Source organism: Rhododendron vialii, chromosome 6a (genome assembly GCF_030253575.1).
Source record: "Rhododendron vialii isolate Sample 1 chromosome 6a, ASM3025357v1".
In the NCBI taxonomy this organism is placed as follows: domain Eukaryota; kingdom Viridiplantae; phylum Streptophyta; class Magnoliopsida; order Ericales; family Ericaceae; genus Rhododendron; species Rhododendron vialii.
Genome location: NC_080562.1, coordinates 23,838,502 through 23,856,656, shown reverse-complemented (window position 1 = coordinate 23,856,656; position 18,155 = coordinate 23,838,502). Strand labels below are relative to the sequence as shown.

At 38.7% G+C, this 18,155-nt stretch overlaps 2 protein-coding genes across 2 annotated transcripts; both read right to left on the bottom strand.

Annotated features, from left to right (window-relative positions):
- Nucleotides 1-1,147: 1,147 nt before the first annotated feature.
- LOC131328508 (uncharacterized) lies at nt 1,148-2,852 on the bottom strand. The gene is made up of 3 exons (XM_058361448.1): nt 2,740-2,852; nt 2,208-2,563; nt 1,148-2,109 (listed from the first exon to the last, which is right to left on the bottom strand). Exons 1-3 carry the CDS (start codon nt 2,850-2,852, stop codon nt 1,148-1,150), a joined length of 1,431 nt encoding a protein of 476 aa, XP_058217431.1.
- A 6,766-nt stretch (nt 2,853-9,618) lies between these two features.
- Nucleotides 9,619-11,341, bottom strand: LOC131328507 (uncharacterized). The gene is made up of 3 exons (XM_058361447.1): nt 10,300-11,341; nt 10,088-10,210; nt 9,619-9,857 (listed from the first exon to the last, which is right to left on the bottom strand). The coding sequence occupies exons 1-3, from the start codon at nt 11,339-11,341 to the stop codon at nt 9,619-9,621; spliced, it is 1,404 nt and encodes a 467-aa protein (XP_058217430.1).
- Nucleotides 11,342-18,155: the final 6,814 nt, after the last annotated feature.

Here is an 18,155-nt window from a genome sequence, read left to right as displayed (position 1 = left end):
ACACACATAATTGATCTCATTCCTAATTTGCCTCCTAGTTTTCATCTCATCATTGGGTTCTCCTATGACTTGGCTAATGGGATGGTTAAGCTTTACTCTAGCCGACGGTTCTTTGGTGGAAAGAGAAACTAAGTTGTGTTGACCTAACACCTCATCTTCTAGAGGCTCGTCTACCTCAACCTCACTATCATTTTCAACTTTCTCATCTACACTCGTAGGAATGTCAACAACCTCTTCAGAAGAAACTCCCTCATCTAAACTATTTGTTTGAAACTCCCCCTCAAAAATTTCCCAACTCCCCTCATCATCATCATTAACCTAAGGGATTGACTGATCAAGAGTGATATCATCAACAACTACATTAGCCGACTCAACTAGGGTAGAGGTGCGTAGATATATACTCTCAAAGCTCTACTCATGTTGGAATAGCCCAAAAATATACCATCGTCACTCTTTGAGTCAAATTTGCCTAAGGACTCACTATCTCTCAAAATATGACATTTACTACCAAACACCCTTAAATACTTCACTGAAGGCCTCTTACCATTCCGAATTTCATAGGGTGTGAGAGTAGTCCCTGGTCTAACATACACTCTATTTATTATATAGCACGTAGTATTAATAAATTCAGCCCAAAGGTTTCTAGGGACGCATTTTGCATTTTGCATTACTCTCGCCATCTCTTGAAGGGTTCTATTCTTTCTTTCAACAACCCCATTTTGTTGGGGTGTGTGAGATGCGGAGAACTCGTGCTTAATACCCTTTTCATTACAATATTTTTCAATGTTGGAGTTCTCAAACTCACGACCATGATCACTGCGGACTCGTGTGATGGGGTACCCTTTCTCATTTTGAATACGTTGACAAATAGTTTTGAAACAAGCATAAGCATCAGATTTTTCTCTAAGAAAACCAATCCATGAAAAGCGAGAAAAATCGTCAATTATGACTAGAATATATCGCTTGCCCCCTAAACTTTTAGTACGTATGGGTCCCATCAAGTCCATGTGAAGTAACTCTAAACATTTTGTGGTTGCAACTAAATTTGTCTTTTTATGAGGGCTTTTTATTTGTTTGCCCTACATGCAACCGCCACACACAAGCCCTTGCCCATTTGCAATTTCAAAAAATTTACGTGTCTTAAACGTTAGTGCCAAATTTGTACATCGTCAAACAATACTTGATGACACACATTAGAACCGGCAATTTCAACACAATAGCAATTATCTGAGGAACGAACACTTTTAACCACACACAAACCCAAAGCATCAACAATAGAGCAATTATTTTTAGAGAAATTGACTTCATGCATATTATCACAAAATTGCCCTATGCTTAACAGGTTAGCTTTCAAACCCTCAACATATAATACGTTATCTAATGGAGGGATTCCGGGTGCGTTTATGGTGCCTTGTCCTATGATTTTACCCGTATTACCATCGCCAAAAGTGACAAAACCACCATTATACTTCTCTAGCTTAGCAAAGAAAGACCTATTTCCAGTCATGTGCCTTGAACATCCACTATCTAAGTACCAGGCACAGGCATCATGTGCCCGAAAAGCAGTGTGTGCTACATGACAAACGACATCAACTCTCGTCCATGTTTGCTTCAGTTTGGTGTTCACATGCGAGGTGTGACCGTGTGTAGTACGTCTTTCAACAATCCTATCAATCTCTCCATTATTATTAGCCAAGTTTGACAACTTTTTGATTTCCTCGACGAGGTGAGAAGTTTGATTCGCCAATTGATTCAAAGTCTTTTGAAAATTCTCACTCTTAATGTTTGTGGAAGACTGACGCACAACTTGAGGTCTTCCCACATTGGGTTGACCATACTGAACACTTTTATTAACAGGAGCTACAAACAGTTTCCCCTTTGTTCTCTGATTGTCCCTTCTAAGTGTATAACAAAATGGTCGAATGTGACCTTGACCACCACAGTAGTGACAAATAAAAAGATTTTTCTTTTCAGGAGCATGATTACTGTTGTAAGCATTCTTAATGATGGTGGGAGATTTAATAGAAGATTCAGGTTTATCGCTCACCACCTCATTCTTTGCAATTTCAGATTTCACAAATTTGATTTCCCTTTTTGTGAACTCATTAGCTTTATGTATCAGTGAAGGTGGATCAACAAACCTAAGCCGCTTCTATTTCTAAACGTATGTGTCATCTCAGCAATACGAGTTGCCCCACACTCATTACGCTTTATGGCCTTAGTGGCCTCCCTAAGGTCATGCTCCAATTCAAAAATCCTATCCTTAGACGCTTTAAGAGCCTTCAAGGCATCCACATGCTCTCTCTCAATTTTGGCAAACTTCTCTTTCAAATTAGTGGTATCGGTTTTTAATTCTTTAAGGTCGGTGTTCTTAGATTCAATGTCATCACTAAGTTTGTTCCTCTCACTACTAATTTTCTCGATGACACTCATGAGTTCCTTCTTTTTCGTTTTCAATTTGACACCCTCTTTAAACAATTGATTATAGGCCTCATGAATAGAATCTATATCATCATCACTATTCTCACAGTCTTCGTCAGTCAAGACATACTTACTATCATCGCTAAGAGTTGTAGAAAGTTCAACCGATTAGGGGGACGTGGGGGACTTAATGTTGGCAACAAGCACAAAATATCTAGGAGCTTTAGAACCCCCTTCACTACTGTCATCACTATCGTCATCCCACGTAGCTTTATAACCCTTGGCCACTTTCTTTTTAAGAGTATTTGCACACTCTACTTGAACATGCCCGAAACCGTGGCACTCGTGACATTGTATACCTTGGGGTTTCTTGGATTCATCAATAGAAGATTTCTTTTTATTATCCCCAGAATTAAAATTCTTGCCCCCATTAGTCGAAGAAGAAAATTTTTCAGAATTATTATTTTTACGGAATTTAACAAATTTTTTGAATTTTTTAGCAAAGAAAGCAAGTTATTCTTCATCAAGGTCATCATCACTCTCTTGTGTCATAGAGGATTCTTCTTTAGAAGATTTAAAAGCAATGCTTTTATTAGGCTTTAATGTAGGTTTCTTTGAGAGATGATTCAATTCAAATGTTTGAAGTTTACCTACAAGTTTCTCAAAAAGAATGTCATCAACTTTATCACTTTCTTCGATCGCAACTACCTTAGCCCTAAACCTCTCAGGAAGCGACCTAAGCATTTTTTTACAAACTTTAAGATTAGGGATTGGTTCTCCTAATGCGTGGAAGGAATTAACGATGTCACTCAACTTAGTGATAAAACTATCAAATGTCTCATCTTCCTGCATTCTCAAATCTTCGAAACGTGTTGTAAGCATTTGGAGTTTTGAAGTTTTAACAATCTTAGTACCCTCGTGGGTGACTTGGAGAATGTCCCAAGCCTCCTCTGCAGTGGTGCACGCGAAAATACAACTAAATTCAGTTTTACTCAATGCACCATAGATGGCTTCTAAGGCTTTAGAGTTTGCCTCAAAACTATCATTGTCAGCCGAATTCCACTCAGTGTCCTCCTTAGCCCTCATCTGTTTAGTCGTAGTGTCTTCTATGGTTGGGGCCTCATAGCCATACCTAACAGATCTCCAAACCCTAACTCCTAGGGAACTCAAATGTGTGGTCATATGGGCTTTTCAGTACAGATAATCATTACCATCGAAAAAAGGTGGCCTCGAGTGGCTCCCTCATGTGGTGTGTTCATGTCCATTATACCTAGAATGAAACTCAGGTGGTTAAACCTAAACAGAGCAACCCGCTCTGATACCAATTGAAATTATGCGGAAGCGTTCAAACTACTCCTAGAGGGGGGGTGAATAGGAGTTTTGATAAAAAAATCACCAATTTTCTGATTTGAAAATTAATATAGATGAACGGATTGATTATCTTGATTAATCCAAACCAAAAATCAAGTAGTGCAGTAGAATAAAAATTGAGACAGGATACCCACGATTTACATGGAAAAACTTAGGGTCCTAAATAACTCTAAGCCAAAACCACGACCTAAAACTACTGATTTATTCTATTAATAAAAAAGAAGTACCGATTGCGAAATAGTAAAAACCTTACCTAAGCCTTTACCTATTCTCGCCAATCTCCGATGCTCCCCAAGCTTCTTCAAGATCCAATAGATGCACCATGAACTTCACGCCCGATCTCCAGATTCAACCGGCTTCGAATCAGTCTCCAAAAGATTCGACCTCAGCAGCAAACGGCACCAAACCACGAACCGTGAATGGATGTATGATATGATGCAAAGCGTGATCTCACAATCCAAAAGACGTTCGAAAAACAAACACAACGCAAGAACAAAACAAGAAAGAGGGCTACAACGAAAGACTGTCAAAATTGCCCCACAAGTGTCGTGAACCTCATTCTTTCTTTTCTAAAAACAAAATGTCTCTCGCCTCCACCGAAAAACAAAATAGTCGTGCAACCCGTTCTTTTGTTTTTATAAGAGAAAAACTCTCACGCCTTAAACAAACAGAGTGGTCGTCCACCCGTATATATATATATATATATATATATATATATATATATATATATATATATATATATATATAAAGGAATAATATACAATCTTTTGATTTGGGGAAAACGTGTTCTATTTTTCCGGGGAGAGTAAATCACCTAATCAACTTAAACGATTAAGGTAATGTATATTATGTATAAAAGAATATGAGTAAGGAAAGTCCCCTATAATCAGTAACGGAGACTAAAATATTTTTGAACTCAATCATGCTATGCATGAGATGCCGTGCAATGCTTTTACCTCTCACGCAATTGGTTCGATTCCGTAGCAGTCAACTTGGCGCAGAAAATGGGAGGAGCATCAAGCAAGAAACTACCCTCTAAGAACCAACCCATTACAATCAAACAGAGTCAATAGCAAAGATACCAATGGAGGTTTTGGACAACCCCGGAAAGTGCCAAAATATCTAACAGAAACAAAGCTAAAACTAAACTAGCAACCGAACACAGTGAACCTTATTGCTTGACTTTGCTATGTGAACGTGGAAATGGACAATAGGTACACTGGGTGGAGCTCATGGTTGAATTTAATTTGATTAGACATTAAAAACTAAGGAAAGTGAAATATTGGGAAGTCACAGTGGTGACAGTTGCGGTCAGGAGAAAACTAGAGTGGCCGAGAGCCCGGTAGACCCTGGAGAAATGGTCGGCGGATTCGGCACTTGTGGTTAATAGACCGGTGGATAATTGATCCGAAACCGTGAATATGGCACTGTGTGATTACTTTCTTGGTATTTATCCTCCGGGAATGGTGGTTATTTGGCGAAACCAGAGTATGAAATTCATTTCTCGTGGTTGGTTTTCGATTCTCTTCTTGTGATGGTACAAGTGAGTTTGACCCGATATATAATTTAGTCTTATTCGTCTGGGACCTCTGACTGAGTAAGCAAAAGAGATGTAAATCAGTAGAGTTGCCATAATTCAGAGGCTGTCTGCGAGGAGAATTTCTCATGGTGGAAAAATCTAGGAATCACATAAGTTAAAAACTAGAAATGGGAATTTTTTTTATTTATTCTTTAATTCATGTACTGCAATTAATTTATCTTGTTCATACGCTGTAGTACTCTTTGCCATGTATTACTTATATGTTATGGATTAATGGGATCAGGAATATCTATTGAGTGAACCTCCTCACTCACGGTACAATATACCCTGACATATATTCGTGCCAAATTTTGCCGAGAATCAGAAGGGCACATAGGATCCCAGATGTGAGCAGTACTTTTCAGAAGAGAACCTGGTCATGGAGAAACGAACTAGAGTATGCTCTGAAGTTGGTTAAATAAAATGCCAAACATTTAATATTGGAAAACACTTTCGACACAGACTATTTCTACACATACATTGCACAGATTTTTTGTGGGGCCCACTATGGGGTTCCACAAAATGATCCGAGTTGTTCATTAATTTTAAAATATTTTTTTAAGGAATCTCTTAAAAAATCAGCTCAATTGGATACATGTAAATGCTTGAACCAATCTTACAACTTTTCATTCAGAATTTCGGAGAATGAAAAGTTGTAAGATTGGTTCAAGCACTTACATGTATCCGATTGAGCTGATTTTTAACGAAATTCCTTAAAAAAAATTTTAAAATTAATGAACGGCTCGGATCATTTTGTGGAACCCCATAATGGGCCCCACAAAAAATCTGTGCAATGTATGTGTAAAAGTAGTATGTGTGACTAGAACGGTTCTTTAATATTTTGTCAAAACTTAGTATTTTCATTTCACGTCTGCAATAAATTGAATTTCTATTTTGAGTAATTCGTACTTGATTAATGGAATCATGTTTAATTAAATTAATTTTTTTCCTAAGAAATCATTTATTAATGCTTCTGAAATTTTTTGAAAAATCGGGGCGTTACACTAGCCCACCTATAGGGATCGTGTTATGTCGTGAGGGCCATGTTAATTGGGTCGTGCTCGTGTCGTACCTATGCCGGCCGATCCATTTGACACCTCTAGTCAAAGCTTCTTTCATTATTGGTTTTATAAATATTACATAGAGGTAGAGGTGTCAAACAGACGGGTCAGCACGGGCACGACACGTTTAAAGGCGGCACGACACAAATTAACCCTGATACGGCACGGTCGTAGTGGGCACAAGGCATGGCACAGACACGGAAGTGAGCGGGAACGACACGAGCACGGCACGGAAGTTAGTCTGGCACGTCACGGCATGACACGATCTTAGACGGGCACGGCATGGAAGTGGGGTGGGGCACGAGTCGCGACATGACACGACACGGTTCTAGTCAGGCACGGCACGGGCACGAAAGTAGGATGGGCATGGCACGACACAGCACGATTTTAGTCGGGCACGGCACAAGAACGACACGTCGACACAACACGGTGTCGGTTCTCATCAGGCACGAGCCACGGCACGACACGAGGCATGGAAAAATTAAAAAAAATATGTTATTAAATAAACAAGGGATTTCAGATTAGGGTTTCCTTTATTTCTATGTATTTTTTGGTAATCCAATAATTTATTGATCTTTTCCTTTTATTTATGTAAAATAAGATTTTAAATTTTTTTATATGATTAAGAAATTTTGAATCAAAATTCAAACATGATAATATATCAATTACTACACATATACTGATGTACATTGCATTTCATCTTAGTGGGGCAATTTCAGTAGGTAGTAGTGTTTTATCTAATAAAGATTTTTTTTAAAATAAGACAGAGAAAATAAATAAGAAAAAAAACTAATTTAAAAAAAAATAGTTTTAAAAAAATAATCTCTATGGGCTATGGGGTTCGAACCAAGTCCTTTGAGACTTGACACATATCTCAAACCACCAAAGCCAACAATCTTTTTGTGTTTATAATAGAACGAGTAATCTATATTATATAATTCTATTCTACAAAAATGGGCCTCTTGTATGCTAGCCACACGATTGCAACGTAAATATGACGATCCATACCATTCATTTTTTTGTTCTTGGCGTTTTAGTCACTCGCAAATTTTCATGTCTATCGGGTTTTGGAAGCCTTTTCATTGGGACGTAGATTTATTAATAGAATTTTTTTTGTTATGTGCGATCAAGTATATAACGATAACCAATTGATTTCATTTTTTGCACTATTGATATAATTACTCCCACATAAAAGGTAGACGGTTCTTATTTTCAAATAACACCTCGGGCGGCCCTCAAGTGCTGCATTATAGGACTTTAACACTTTTGAAAGCACCAAATGTGTTCTGATCACGTGGTTTCTGACATCCGATTATCACCTATTTAGGGGAGAATAATAAATTTGATAAGATCTTAAATCGTAACGGTTTAGATTGAACGTTCAAAAAAATGAGTCTGCAGCTACCTTTCAAATGTATACATCCAACTTATCTAGTTATAAATCAATGTATTCCGCTATAGTCCAATGTACGCTAGCCACACGATTGCGACACAAGTATGACGATCCATACCGTTCATTTTGCTTTTCTCGGTGTTTTAATCACTTTTGCAAATTTTCGGGTCTATCGGGTTTTGGAAGCCCTTTCATCGCAACGTAGATTCATTAATAGGAAATTTGACGTTATGTATGATCAAGTATATAATGATAACCAATTTACTTTATTTTTGGCACGAATAATATAATCACTCCCACATAAAAGATAGACGGTTTTGATTTTCAAATAACACCTCGGGCGGCCCTCGAATGATGCATTACAGGATTCTACGAGAATTTTCGATAAGTTGGTGCATATGGATTATGGTGTCTCATATGCACATGATCATAAAGATCATATAAAAGGAATGAGATGCCGCCCTAGCAGAGATCTCATTCACGTCATTCTCATTCTCATATCATATCTCCGATCTCTCCGACTCCCTCGAACTCTCACTCTCTCAGATCTCTCTGATTCTCTCAACGTCTCTCTGACTCTCTCAATGTCTCTCTGACTCTCTCAACGTTCGGATTCTTGGTGTTCAAATTCACCTCACTCTCAAATGGTACTCACACTTCACAGCTCTCTCTCTCTCTCTCTCTCTTCGTTTCCGACTTTCCGGTGACAACTCAAACGATGAGTCGGTGCAGTGACCATCATCTCACTCTCTCAACGTCTCTCTCTCTCTCTCTGTGTTCACTGTTCGTATGTTCGTCTATTCTCAACATCTCTTTCTGTGTGTCTCTCCGACTCTCTGAGACAGAGCTAGTTGAGTAATAGGAGGAGAATCGTTCGAATCTCAGGTAAAGACGTGACGGGTACCTCTATCACCAGTCACCGTCTCTCTCTCTCCCTCACAGGTACCTTTATCACTTCCCTCTCCAGTCTCCACTTATCTACTGTAATTGGGGTTTTTGAAATTAGGTTTTTGACCTGGTTTTTGAAATTAGGGTTACGAAATTAGGGCTTTTGTTACTAATTGAGTAATTTCGTATATTAGTATCTTAAGGTTCTGGCCAGATCTGATGAAATGGATTTTCACCTGCCTTTTGAAATTAGGGTTACGAAATTAGGGCTTTTGTTACTAATATCTAAAATTAGGGTTACGAAATTAGGGCTTTGGTTACTAATTTCTTAAATTAGGGTTCTAGCTAGTCAGGCCAGATCTGATGATTTTGTTACTAATTTCTTATATTAGTATATTTTTGGCAAATTTGTCGAAATTGATTTTGTACACACACACCTGCACTAATTTCGTATATTAGTACCAATGTTCTAAAAAGCGCTCGGCGCTAGGCGGGCGGCCGACCACCTTCAAGCTTCGAGACCAATTAATCGGCCATTAATCGCCTTTTAGCAATTAGTCGGGTTTTTTTTTATTAATAATAAATATTCTACAACCTCCCCAGAGTCCCTTACATTAATAATCACAGTTTTTCTAGTTGATGTGATATATATTCTCTCCCAAAAAATTTCTTAGTTCTCTTTGGCTATCGGATACTCAATGTTAACACTTCTCTACATTTCAAATATAGAGACATAGAAGTTCAATATTCATAGTTCAAACCAAATAAAATCAAGTACGGAAAATTACTAGTCAATTACAAACTTCAACGTTCAAACCAAATGAAAACAAGTACGGAAAATTACTAGTCAATTACAAACTTCAACGTTCAAACCAAATGAAATCAATTATGAAATTATTAGTCAATTACTCATCCTCTTCTTCTCCATATCCATGCATAACTTCGTCTCCATTGGACTCACACTCAAAATCCTCATCTACCTCCTCTTTGGTATCATCCTCTGACACAAAATCTTCCTCATGTAGTTCTCGTACTCCAATATTTCTAGTAGTCCTTCTAGGTTGAAGGACTTCATCCGCTCCCGTAGCTTCCCCAATTACCTCCCATGTAAGTCCCGAAACCAGGTCAACTTCCTCGTCACCACCTTCAACCAGCCATCCTTATGCATTTGTTGATTCTTTAGTACGTAATACATCCTTCCCATTTCTTTTATTGTTGATGAGTTTGGCATTGAATTGGACATAGACTAGATTGTTCAATCTTGTCGCATCTAGTCTATTCCTTTTCTTTGTATGTATCTATACAAAAAAAAATCTTAAGTTAATATAATTTCTTATGCATACATATTCAAAGAAAGAGAGAGAGTGTATGTACTTACTCCCTCAAAAGTGCTCCAATTTCTCTCACACCCCGATGAATTTGAAGTCAAAGAGAGAATTCGAGTGGCCATTCTTTTCAAATTGGGTGTATGATTGCCATAGTTAGACCACCATCCAACTAGTCATGAAAGAAAGCACACAAAAAAATAGTACTAAGTAACTTAGCAAAAAGAATAATACTAAGAAGGAAAGTAACTACTTATTTACCCGGATCATAAGAGTCATTGTTCGTCGCACATCCCATTGTGGCTAATGGTTTTCCAAATCCACCTTCTTTGTTCTTGTACTTCAACAACTCTCTATTGATGACTTCATCTTGAACATTGACATCATGAAAGAAAGCTTCAACACAAGTAAGAACCCCATCCATAATGATAGGATCATCTTGAATGGTAGAATTGTTGAAGAAGTAAAAAGGATTCAAAAAGTAAGCTGTCAAATGCAATGCACTATCTAGCCGACCCTTAGCTTTCCCATCAATGACATCTAGTATTGGCCGGTAGTTAGTCTCAACTTGCTTGTATGCCGCTTTGATCTCTTCTTTTGCTTTTGTGAGCTCTCCATACACAAAGCCCATTGAGGGCTTTCGATCCCCATCAACAAGTCGAAGAACCATCACCAACGGACCAAACACTTTCAAGCATAAGGTTACGCCATTCCAAAATGCCTGACTCATCACGGTAGCATATGCCGTTTTTCCCTTTGGGCTCTTAGCCCATTTACTCTCACCCCATGCATTGCTACTAAACATCGCTCGCAATTCTTGTTTCTTTTCCATCAAACTTTGTAAAGTCAAGAATGATGTAGCAAATCGAGTAACACCCGGCCTCACTATGTCTCTCTTCTTCGTATATTTTCTCATCATCGCCAATGTATTACGATGAGCATAAACAAATATAGTGAACGCTTTGGCCTTATCAATAGTTGCTTTAAACTTGGATTGCTTACCAATTCCTTCAAGCATGAGGTTAATTGTGTGGGTGCCACATGAAGTCCAAAATATGTTAGGCCTCTTGATCTTTAGCAAATCCGCCGCGGCCATATTGTTGGATGCATTGTCCGTCACTACTTGAACTACATTTTGTGCCCCTATATTTTCAATGAACTTGTCAACATAGTCAAAGATATACACCCCCGTGTGTGATGCCTCCGAATCTTCCTTTGAAGAAAGAAAACAAGTCCCTTGCTTACAATTAACGCACAAGTTCATAATGCTTCTCCTTTTTCGATCGATCCAAGCATTGGTCATGATAGAGCAACCTGTAACGCCCCCAAATTCTGGGTACGTTAATAAGACTTTTTATTACAAAAACAAGTGAGTCTGGCTCATTATTACATCTCAAAGTCTTACAAGAGTACTTTAAAACAAACAAGGAGGGAACTAGGGTTCCTAACTACTGCTCCGCTTCTTCCTCCATCCGGGCTAGCTCTTCGGCTCCAAAGGCCTCCAAGGTGTAAAGTTCACCCTGTTCATCTATGAGGTCTGATATATTATACTGGCGTCGCCACCAATATAATAGGTCAGGGTCACCAAAAAGGCAACACCGTAAGCTACAACGCTCAATAGAATAATCCAAACCCTCTAACCCTTAACTTACAAACAATACCTCATAAAGTCAACAATTTCCACATAACACATGCTAATCTAGCCAAAATAATTAACAATGACATATCCGCATTCGATATTCAATCAACGTTGGTGTCCAAGAGTTATGAGTTTCTCCTACGCGACTCATCGTAGACCGTGTCACTATTGTCACATACCAATCATCATTTTCCAAACACACCTAACCTCGGTTCCGCCGTTCCTGGTTCCCGAGTATCCTCACAATGGTTCCGCCGTCTCGGGTTCCCATTGGCACACATTGCATTGGCTCCTCTCTGCGGATAACCAAGCACACACCCAACCTCGGTTCCGCCGTTCCGGTCTCCCAAGTATCCTCACAATGGTTCCACCGTCCCGGGTTCCCATTGGCACACAAAACATACACCACACAATGGGCTACCACGTCCGGCCACATTGCGGTTTCCAAAACATTTTACCCTTTTCAAAACACGCCTTTTCATAAATCACACCCTAGGTGTCATGTTTTTACTTTCTCGATTTTCGTGTCTCGTTTTCATGCATTGACTCTGCGGTAGGACTTTTCACATATAACATCATTCATTGTAATCTTTAATCTAACAAAATCATCCAACTCAATATTATACCACAAGCAATTCATGTATGCATGCTCATAACGGACCTAAAGATCAAAATACGAATACTTCTAACAAACGATAAGTTTCTACCTTTCAAAAACCGTTCTTTCTTCCTTTATGGGAAGTTCAAAACAACATATGTTTATTCGAAGTTAAAAGTTGATTATTCCAACATGCTCAAACTTCCATTTAGCGAAAACAAATTTGTAAATTATCATGCATTTCAAACGTCATAGGTGAAAGATAACCTTATGTACTTAAAGAAAACGGTTAGGGACATTCTACGTATACTTAGAGATAGGGAATCAGGATAATCTACTTTGATCCGAAACTAGTTGGGGCCGAATAAGCTAGTTGGAAAATCCTACGGGTGATGAAACTCGCAAATCTGGACCGAACTTTGGATGGCAGTAACTCGGTCAATTTTTGGCCGAATACGATGGTTCTTGGGTCTAACTTGAAGGTCTCGAAGTGCTCTACAACTTTTGTGATGGAAGTTGATTCTAAAAACTACTCTAAGCAGGAGAAAAATGAGGATTTGCGAAGGGACATTATGCTGTCTGGAAAACGAATTGGTTTCTAGAGAGAAGTGAGAGCAAAGGAGTGAAGGTGTGAGTTGAAATGGCATGAGGGTGGCTCTATTTATAGCCAAAATTGGACTCCCTCTCTCTCTCTCCATAGCTCAATCTTTCACATGTCAAGCTTGATTGAAAGCTTGATGGTTTAGGCCATGGGGCTATCTTAGGTTTGCATGGTTAGATTGTGTACCTTGGATTGGATTTTGGAAGATTTGGTGGGAGGAAGGATAGTTTGTACAAGATTTAGTCTTTAAATAAACATAGAAGGACAATGAGAGGATAGATTTTGGCTAGGAAGAAGATACACCCAAGGATTTGAAAAGATGAAGAAGATCAATGTGGTACAACCCTACTTTCTTTCTTTCTTCTCTCTTTCTTCCTCCCCCTCTCTCTCTCTCTCTCTCTCAAGTACACTATATATATATATATATATATATATAATGGCCAAGGGTACAAGTACTAGATTTTCAAAATCAAAATCCCAATAAAGAATTCTAATTAGACACATGTTTCTATTAAACTAATAGATATTGTACTTTTGGAAATCTATATCTATATATAATATTGTATATATGTACACATGCCTATATATACATAGGTACTAAGAATATATGGCTTACGATTTCCCCATTAAAATATAATATAGGTACTAGTACTAATTCATTACAAAAGGTACTAAAAATCTAGAGTTTAGATTTACCCACATATTCTAATGCATAAAAGCACAAGGAAAATCAATACTTGAATATTTAATAGGATTCTAGTACTTAGTAGGAAGATTAAAGCTATTACCCAATGGATAAAAATTTCCCTAGCGGTTAATAACCAATGGGTAATAGGGAAAATGATATCAAATAATAAAGAATGCATATTTGTCCTTGCACATGGGAAAATAAACTTATATAATACTATATCTATGTACTAATCAAATATTCTAATGCATTGGCCTATTGTCCAATGGACAAAGATTACCCTATCATTTATTGACCAATGGGTAATGATCCAAAGGTAACTAAATGGATTGGTAGTTAGGTCTCTCTAACTAATTTGGTTAAAAGCTAACTATACTAGCCAAGAGATGAAATCTAAGTATAATGGATTAACAAAGATCAACGAGAAAATCAATAAGCCAGTCAAGAGGAAATTTAAACAACGAGATTTTTATTTACTAAAAATTAGAGTTGTTACACAACCTGTCAAAGCCCACTATTCTTCTTGCTTTTTGAGTAATGTTTTGGTTCTCTCCACCTCATCCTTCAACAATGGTTCCCTTAGTTGGTATTGGCTTGGAGGTTGGTATCTCGGGCCAAATAGACCAACAGCTTCAACAAAACATTTGAAGCTATCATTGTCTATGGCATGAAATGGAATGCCGGCTTCGTACACCCATCGAGCCAAGTATTGACTCACTTTATGACTCTTCTCCTTCCAAAAGCTATCATTTATGTTTGGTTGTCTCATCTTCTTAAATCCACTCGTGTCAGAAGAATCGGGATTGATATCTGTATATCTATCCATGGGACCAAGAACATAGGGCCTCTCCTTTGATCCCACTGCCACATTTTCAATCTCATCACCTTCGGATTCATCACCTTCGGATTCGTCACCTACTATATTCACTTCCTCCCTAATTTCCATGGCTACTTTCTTCTTGTTTTTCTTCTTAGCTACATTATCATCAATTGCCTTCTTACACTTTAATATATCTTCCTTGCTTGCCTTAGTGCATGAGGCAACATCTCCCCTAATTTGAGCTATGTGTCTTTTCATCCTACTAACCCCTCCAGTATACTGATTCCCACACAAAAGGCATTGTAGGCGGTCCTTATTCCTAGGATCTACAATAACTCCATAATCCCATCCAACATCAACCGAATATCTTTTCAATAGTGGCGCAGAATTAGAGGCCTCCGAAGATGGAATATGAGTGGGATTCATTGACATTTGATAATTGATATCAGTCTATAGTACTACTGTGCACCAAAAAAAAAAAACAGAGAAAAAAGTCAAGAAACTGTTAAGTGTTAACCTGATTATAAGTTGAGATTTTAGTCTTTTACACTTTGTGTTAACTGATAACACCAAAAAATACTACACTTTGTTAATTTGTTTTAAGATTTAAAAAAAAAATACTACATTTTGGCCACTGTCCACACTCCACAGTGTCCAGATGTGGCCATATACCCAGGACTTTCAGAACAAAAACTTGCCAACAGCAAAAAATCCACTAGACCTCATAAGAGGGGGGGGGGGGGGGGGGGGGGGGGGGGGGGGGGGAGAAACTGAGAAACTGTGAGAGAGAGAGAGAGAGAGAGAAATTACAGCAGACGGCGGCGGCAGCGACGACGATGGCAGACTGCGGCGACTTCACTCTCGATCGATCGTTTGCAGCGACTGCCTGAGTAACAAATTAAGCCTAATCTAAATCTGTATTCGAAGCCCCTTTAAACTGGTTTTCAAAAAATAACAGTTACCCCCCTTCATTTTTGAAAAATACTGATTTTAGCCCTATTAATCGCCTTTTAATCGATTAATCACCTTTTAACCGATTAATCGGCTAATTGCCGATTAATCGCTTGCCGATTAATCTCCAGTTAATCGCCGACTAAAGCCGATTAACCTCCCGACTGCCAAATCCAACCACCGAGCCATTAATCTCACCGGAGATGGCAAAATTCCAATTAATCGCCGGTTAATCGGCGATTAATCCCACCTTGTAGAACACTGATTAGTACACATATACACTATTTCCCCTTTAATAACCCCTGTTATGGTGTTTTTTTTTTTTTTTTGGTAGATGGATGCTGGAAATGGGGAGGATCGTGACTCCCACTTAGGTTCTTCTGATGAACTACCACGAAACCCTGTTGCACCACAGGGTATGGGTTTTGTAGGTGAGGAGGCTGCTTCAAACATTGTTGGTGGTGGAAGTGGAATAGGACCTTTAGGTTCTACTGCTACTCCAATAGATTCTACTCTTGCAGCTGCAAATTCAGGCCTTAGTGGTTCAAAAAAGTCACGACGCTACTCATGGGTATGGAATCATTTCTCTATAGATAAAAACTTCAAGGATGAAAATGGTATTGACATAGGAGCTAGGGCTATATGCCATTATTGTGACAAAAATTATAAATGCATAAGTAATAATGGTGTAGGGCCACATGGTAGACATCTATGAAGTAAACATGCTGATAAAATTGGTGGTGCATCTGATAGTAGTAATTTTGTTTATTCAAAAAAAAAATGAGACATAGACTGGCCCTTTATGTAGCTGCAGTAGAACAACCATTTACTTTTGGTGATGATATTAGATTTGAATATTTTGTCCAAAATTGTCTGAATCCATCATTTGCTGAAGTTTCTAGAAATTCAACCCGTAGTGATACGAAGAAAGCTCATAATGAAGTTAAAAAAGATTTGATTAGTGAACTTGCAAGTGTTGGTGCAATAGGTTTTACTTCTGATATGTGGTTTGGTATAAATAATCATGGTTATATTTGTGTGACTACTCATTATATAGACTCTAGTTGGACTTTGCGAAAAAAAATTATTGCTTTCCGTTTAGTGGAGTTTCCTCACGATGCTGAACAGATTTTTGAAAGTATTATGGGTGTTTTAGGGATTTTGAAGTTGTTGATAAGGTTTATAGCATTACTTTTGACAACCATAGCGCTAATAGTGCTACACTCCCATTATTTATAAGAAATTTGACGACTCCTTATTTTGGTGAATTATTGCATTTGTGATGTGTATGACATGTCATTAACTTAGTTGTGCAAGATGGTTTGAAACATATAGGACCTCAGATTTAAAAAATTAGAAATGCTATTCTTTTTATTGCTACTTCCCCATCTAGGCAACAAGAATTTGATAAATTGTGCACATCATTTTACAATCTTAAACCCAAAAATATGAACTCTGATATTCAAAATCGTTGGAATTCGACCTACCTTATGTTAAAGTCTTGTAGGAAATATAGTGATGCAATATCTTCTTTGTAGGGAGGTATTCCCGAGCAGATACATTTAGTTACCAAACACGTGATGTTTGCGAACACGTGGTAAATACGACTGGACTTATCGCCGAGCAGTTCGGTGAACAGCGATATGGACCAGTGATATGAGAAGTCATGGCTATAAATAGACTGTTCGGTTATGATACAGCCGAACAGATGATGTAAAGAACCTAGCACGTGATACGAGTGATCACGGGTTGAAAGCAATGCAATCGATATCCGAATATATGGTACGTGGGACCATAGTTTGAATATAGACAGGACAGTCATCATGCTAAACAAGTGTTCGGCAATATGGACCAGTGACATGAGAAGTCAATGGTCCAGGAAGGTTGTACGGGCTCAAGGACCAGTTACATGTGAGGTAACTGGTCCAAGCCGTCTGTTCGGCTATGAGACGGCCGAACAAAGATGGAACTCCAATCGAGAGTAGGAGCAGAGAGAATACTCTGGAAGATTCCAGAATAGTCATGTCTCATATAGGGATAAAGATCCCAAGAATATAGGATCTGAGAAAGATACCCAACGAGTATGGGATGTTCGGCTCTTAAAGGAAAAGAATCCTAAAAGGACTCTTTTCCATAAACTGATAAAGGAAACGAGACTCCTTGATATCCTGGGTTTCCTATACGAGTTAGGAATCCTATGGCAATAAGGATGCTTGGACAGCAAGCATCCATAAATCTATAAATATGAGGAAAACCTAGAGGTGAGAGGTACGCAATACGTTGCATTATTATTGCTTTCCTACTGATAATTAGGGCTGAGTTTTCTAGTACGTGATACTAACAAAGGCATCGGAGGGCCTTTGCCACGAGAGGCAAAGGTGCACTCACCCCCTGTCTATTTTGCAGATTAGGGTTCAGACGTCGAGCTAGGGTTCCGGTGAAGAGGCACGAATAAGCCGTTGCAATCCAGTTGATCCGAAGCGTCAATTGTTTTCATCCCCCCACAATTGGCGCCGTCTGTGGGAAACGAAAGAATTCCCTTTTGAAATACGACCATGGTGGAAGTAACTCCAGCAACGCCGCATGAACCAAAAGATGTGTTAGATGAGGGAAGGGACAAATCACCACCTGGGGCTCCGAGAAAGCCCCAGGGTGGGCACAGAAGGAACACGAGTAAGGACCGCCCCCTTACCGTGCATCATAACTCCAAAAATAGAGGAGATGGAGAGACGGCTTCGAGATCCACGAGAAGGAGTAAATCCCATCAAAGGGATGAATCGATCGCGCACTCCAGGAGTGTGCACCATAGTGACGACGTTC

Excerpts from the sequence above, each read along its gene's own strand:
- LOC131328508 (XM_058361448.1), bottom strand. The coding sequence starts at position 2,852 with ATGGGGGCAAGAATTTTAATTCTGGGGATAATAAAAAGAAATCTTCTA. Across the intron at positions 2,564-2,739 it reads ACGGTTTCGGGCATGTTCAA|CGATGATAGTAAGTATGTCT; the intron begins GTAGAGTGTGCA and ends TACAACTCTTAG. Across the intron at positions 2,110-2,207 it reads GGCCACTAAGGCCATAAAGC|CTAATGAGTTCACAAAAAGG; the intron begins GTAATGAGTGTG and ends TGATACATAAAG.
- LOC131328507 (XM_058361447.1), bottom strand. The coding sequence starts at position 11,341 with ATGACCAATGCTTGGATCGATCGAAAAAGGAGAAGCATTATGAACTTG. Across the intron at positions 10,211-10,299 it reads CAATGACTCTTATGATCCGG|TTGGATGGTGGTCTAACTAT; the intron begins GTAAATAAGTAG and ends TTTCATGACTAG. Across the intron at positions 9,858-10,087 it reads GAGCACTTTTGAGGGAGTAA|GTGGTGACGAGGAAGTTGAC; the intron begins GTACATACACTC and ends GGCTGGTTGAAG.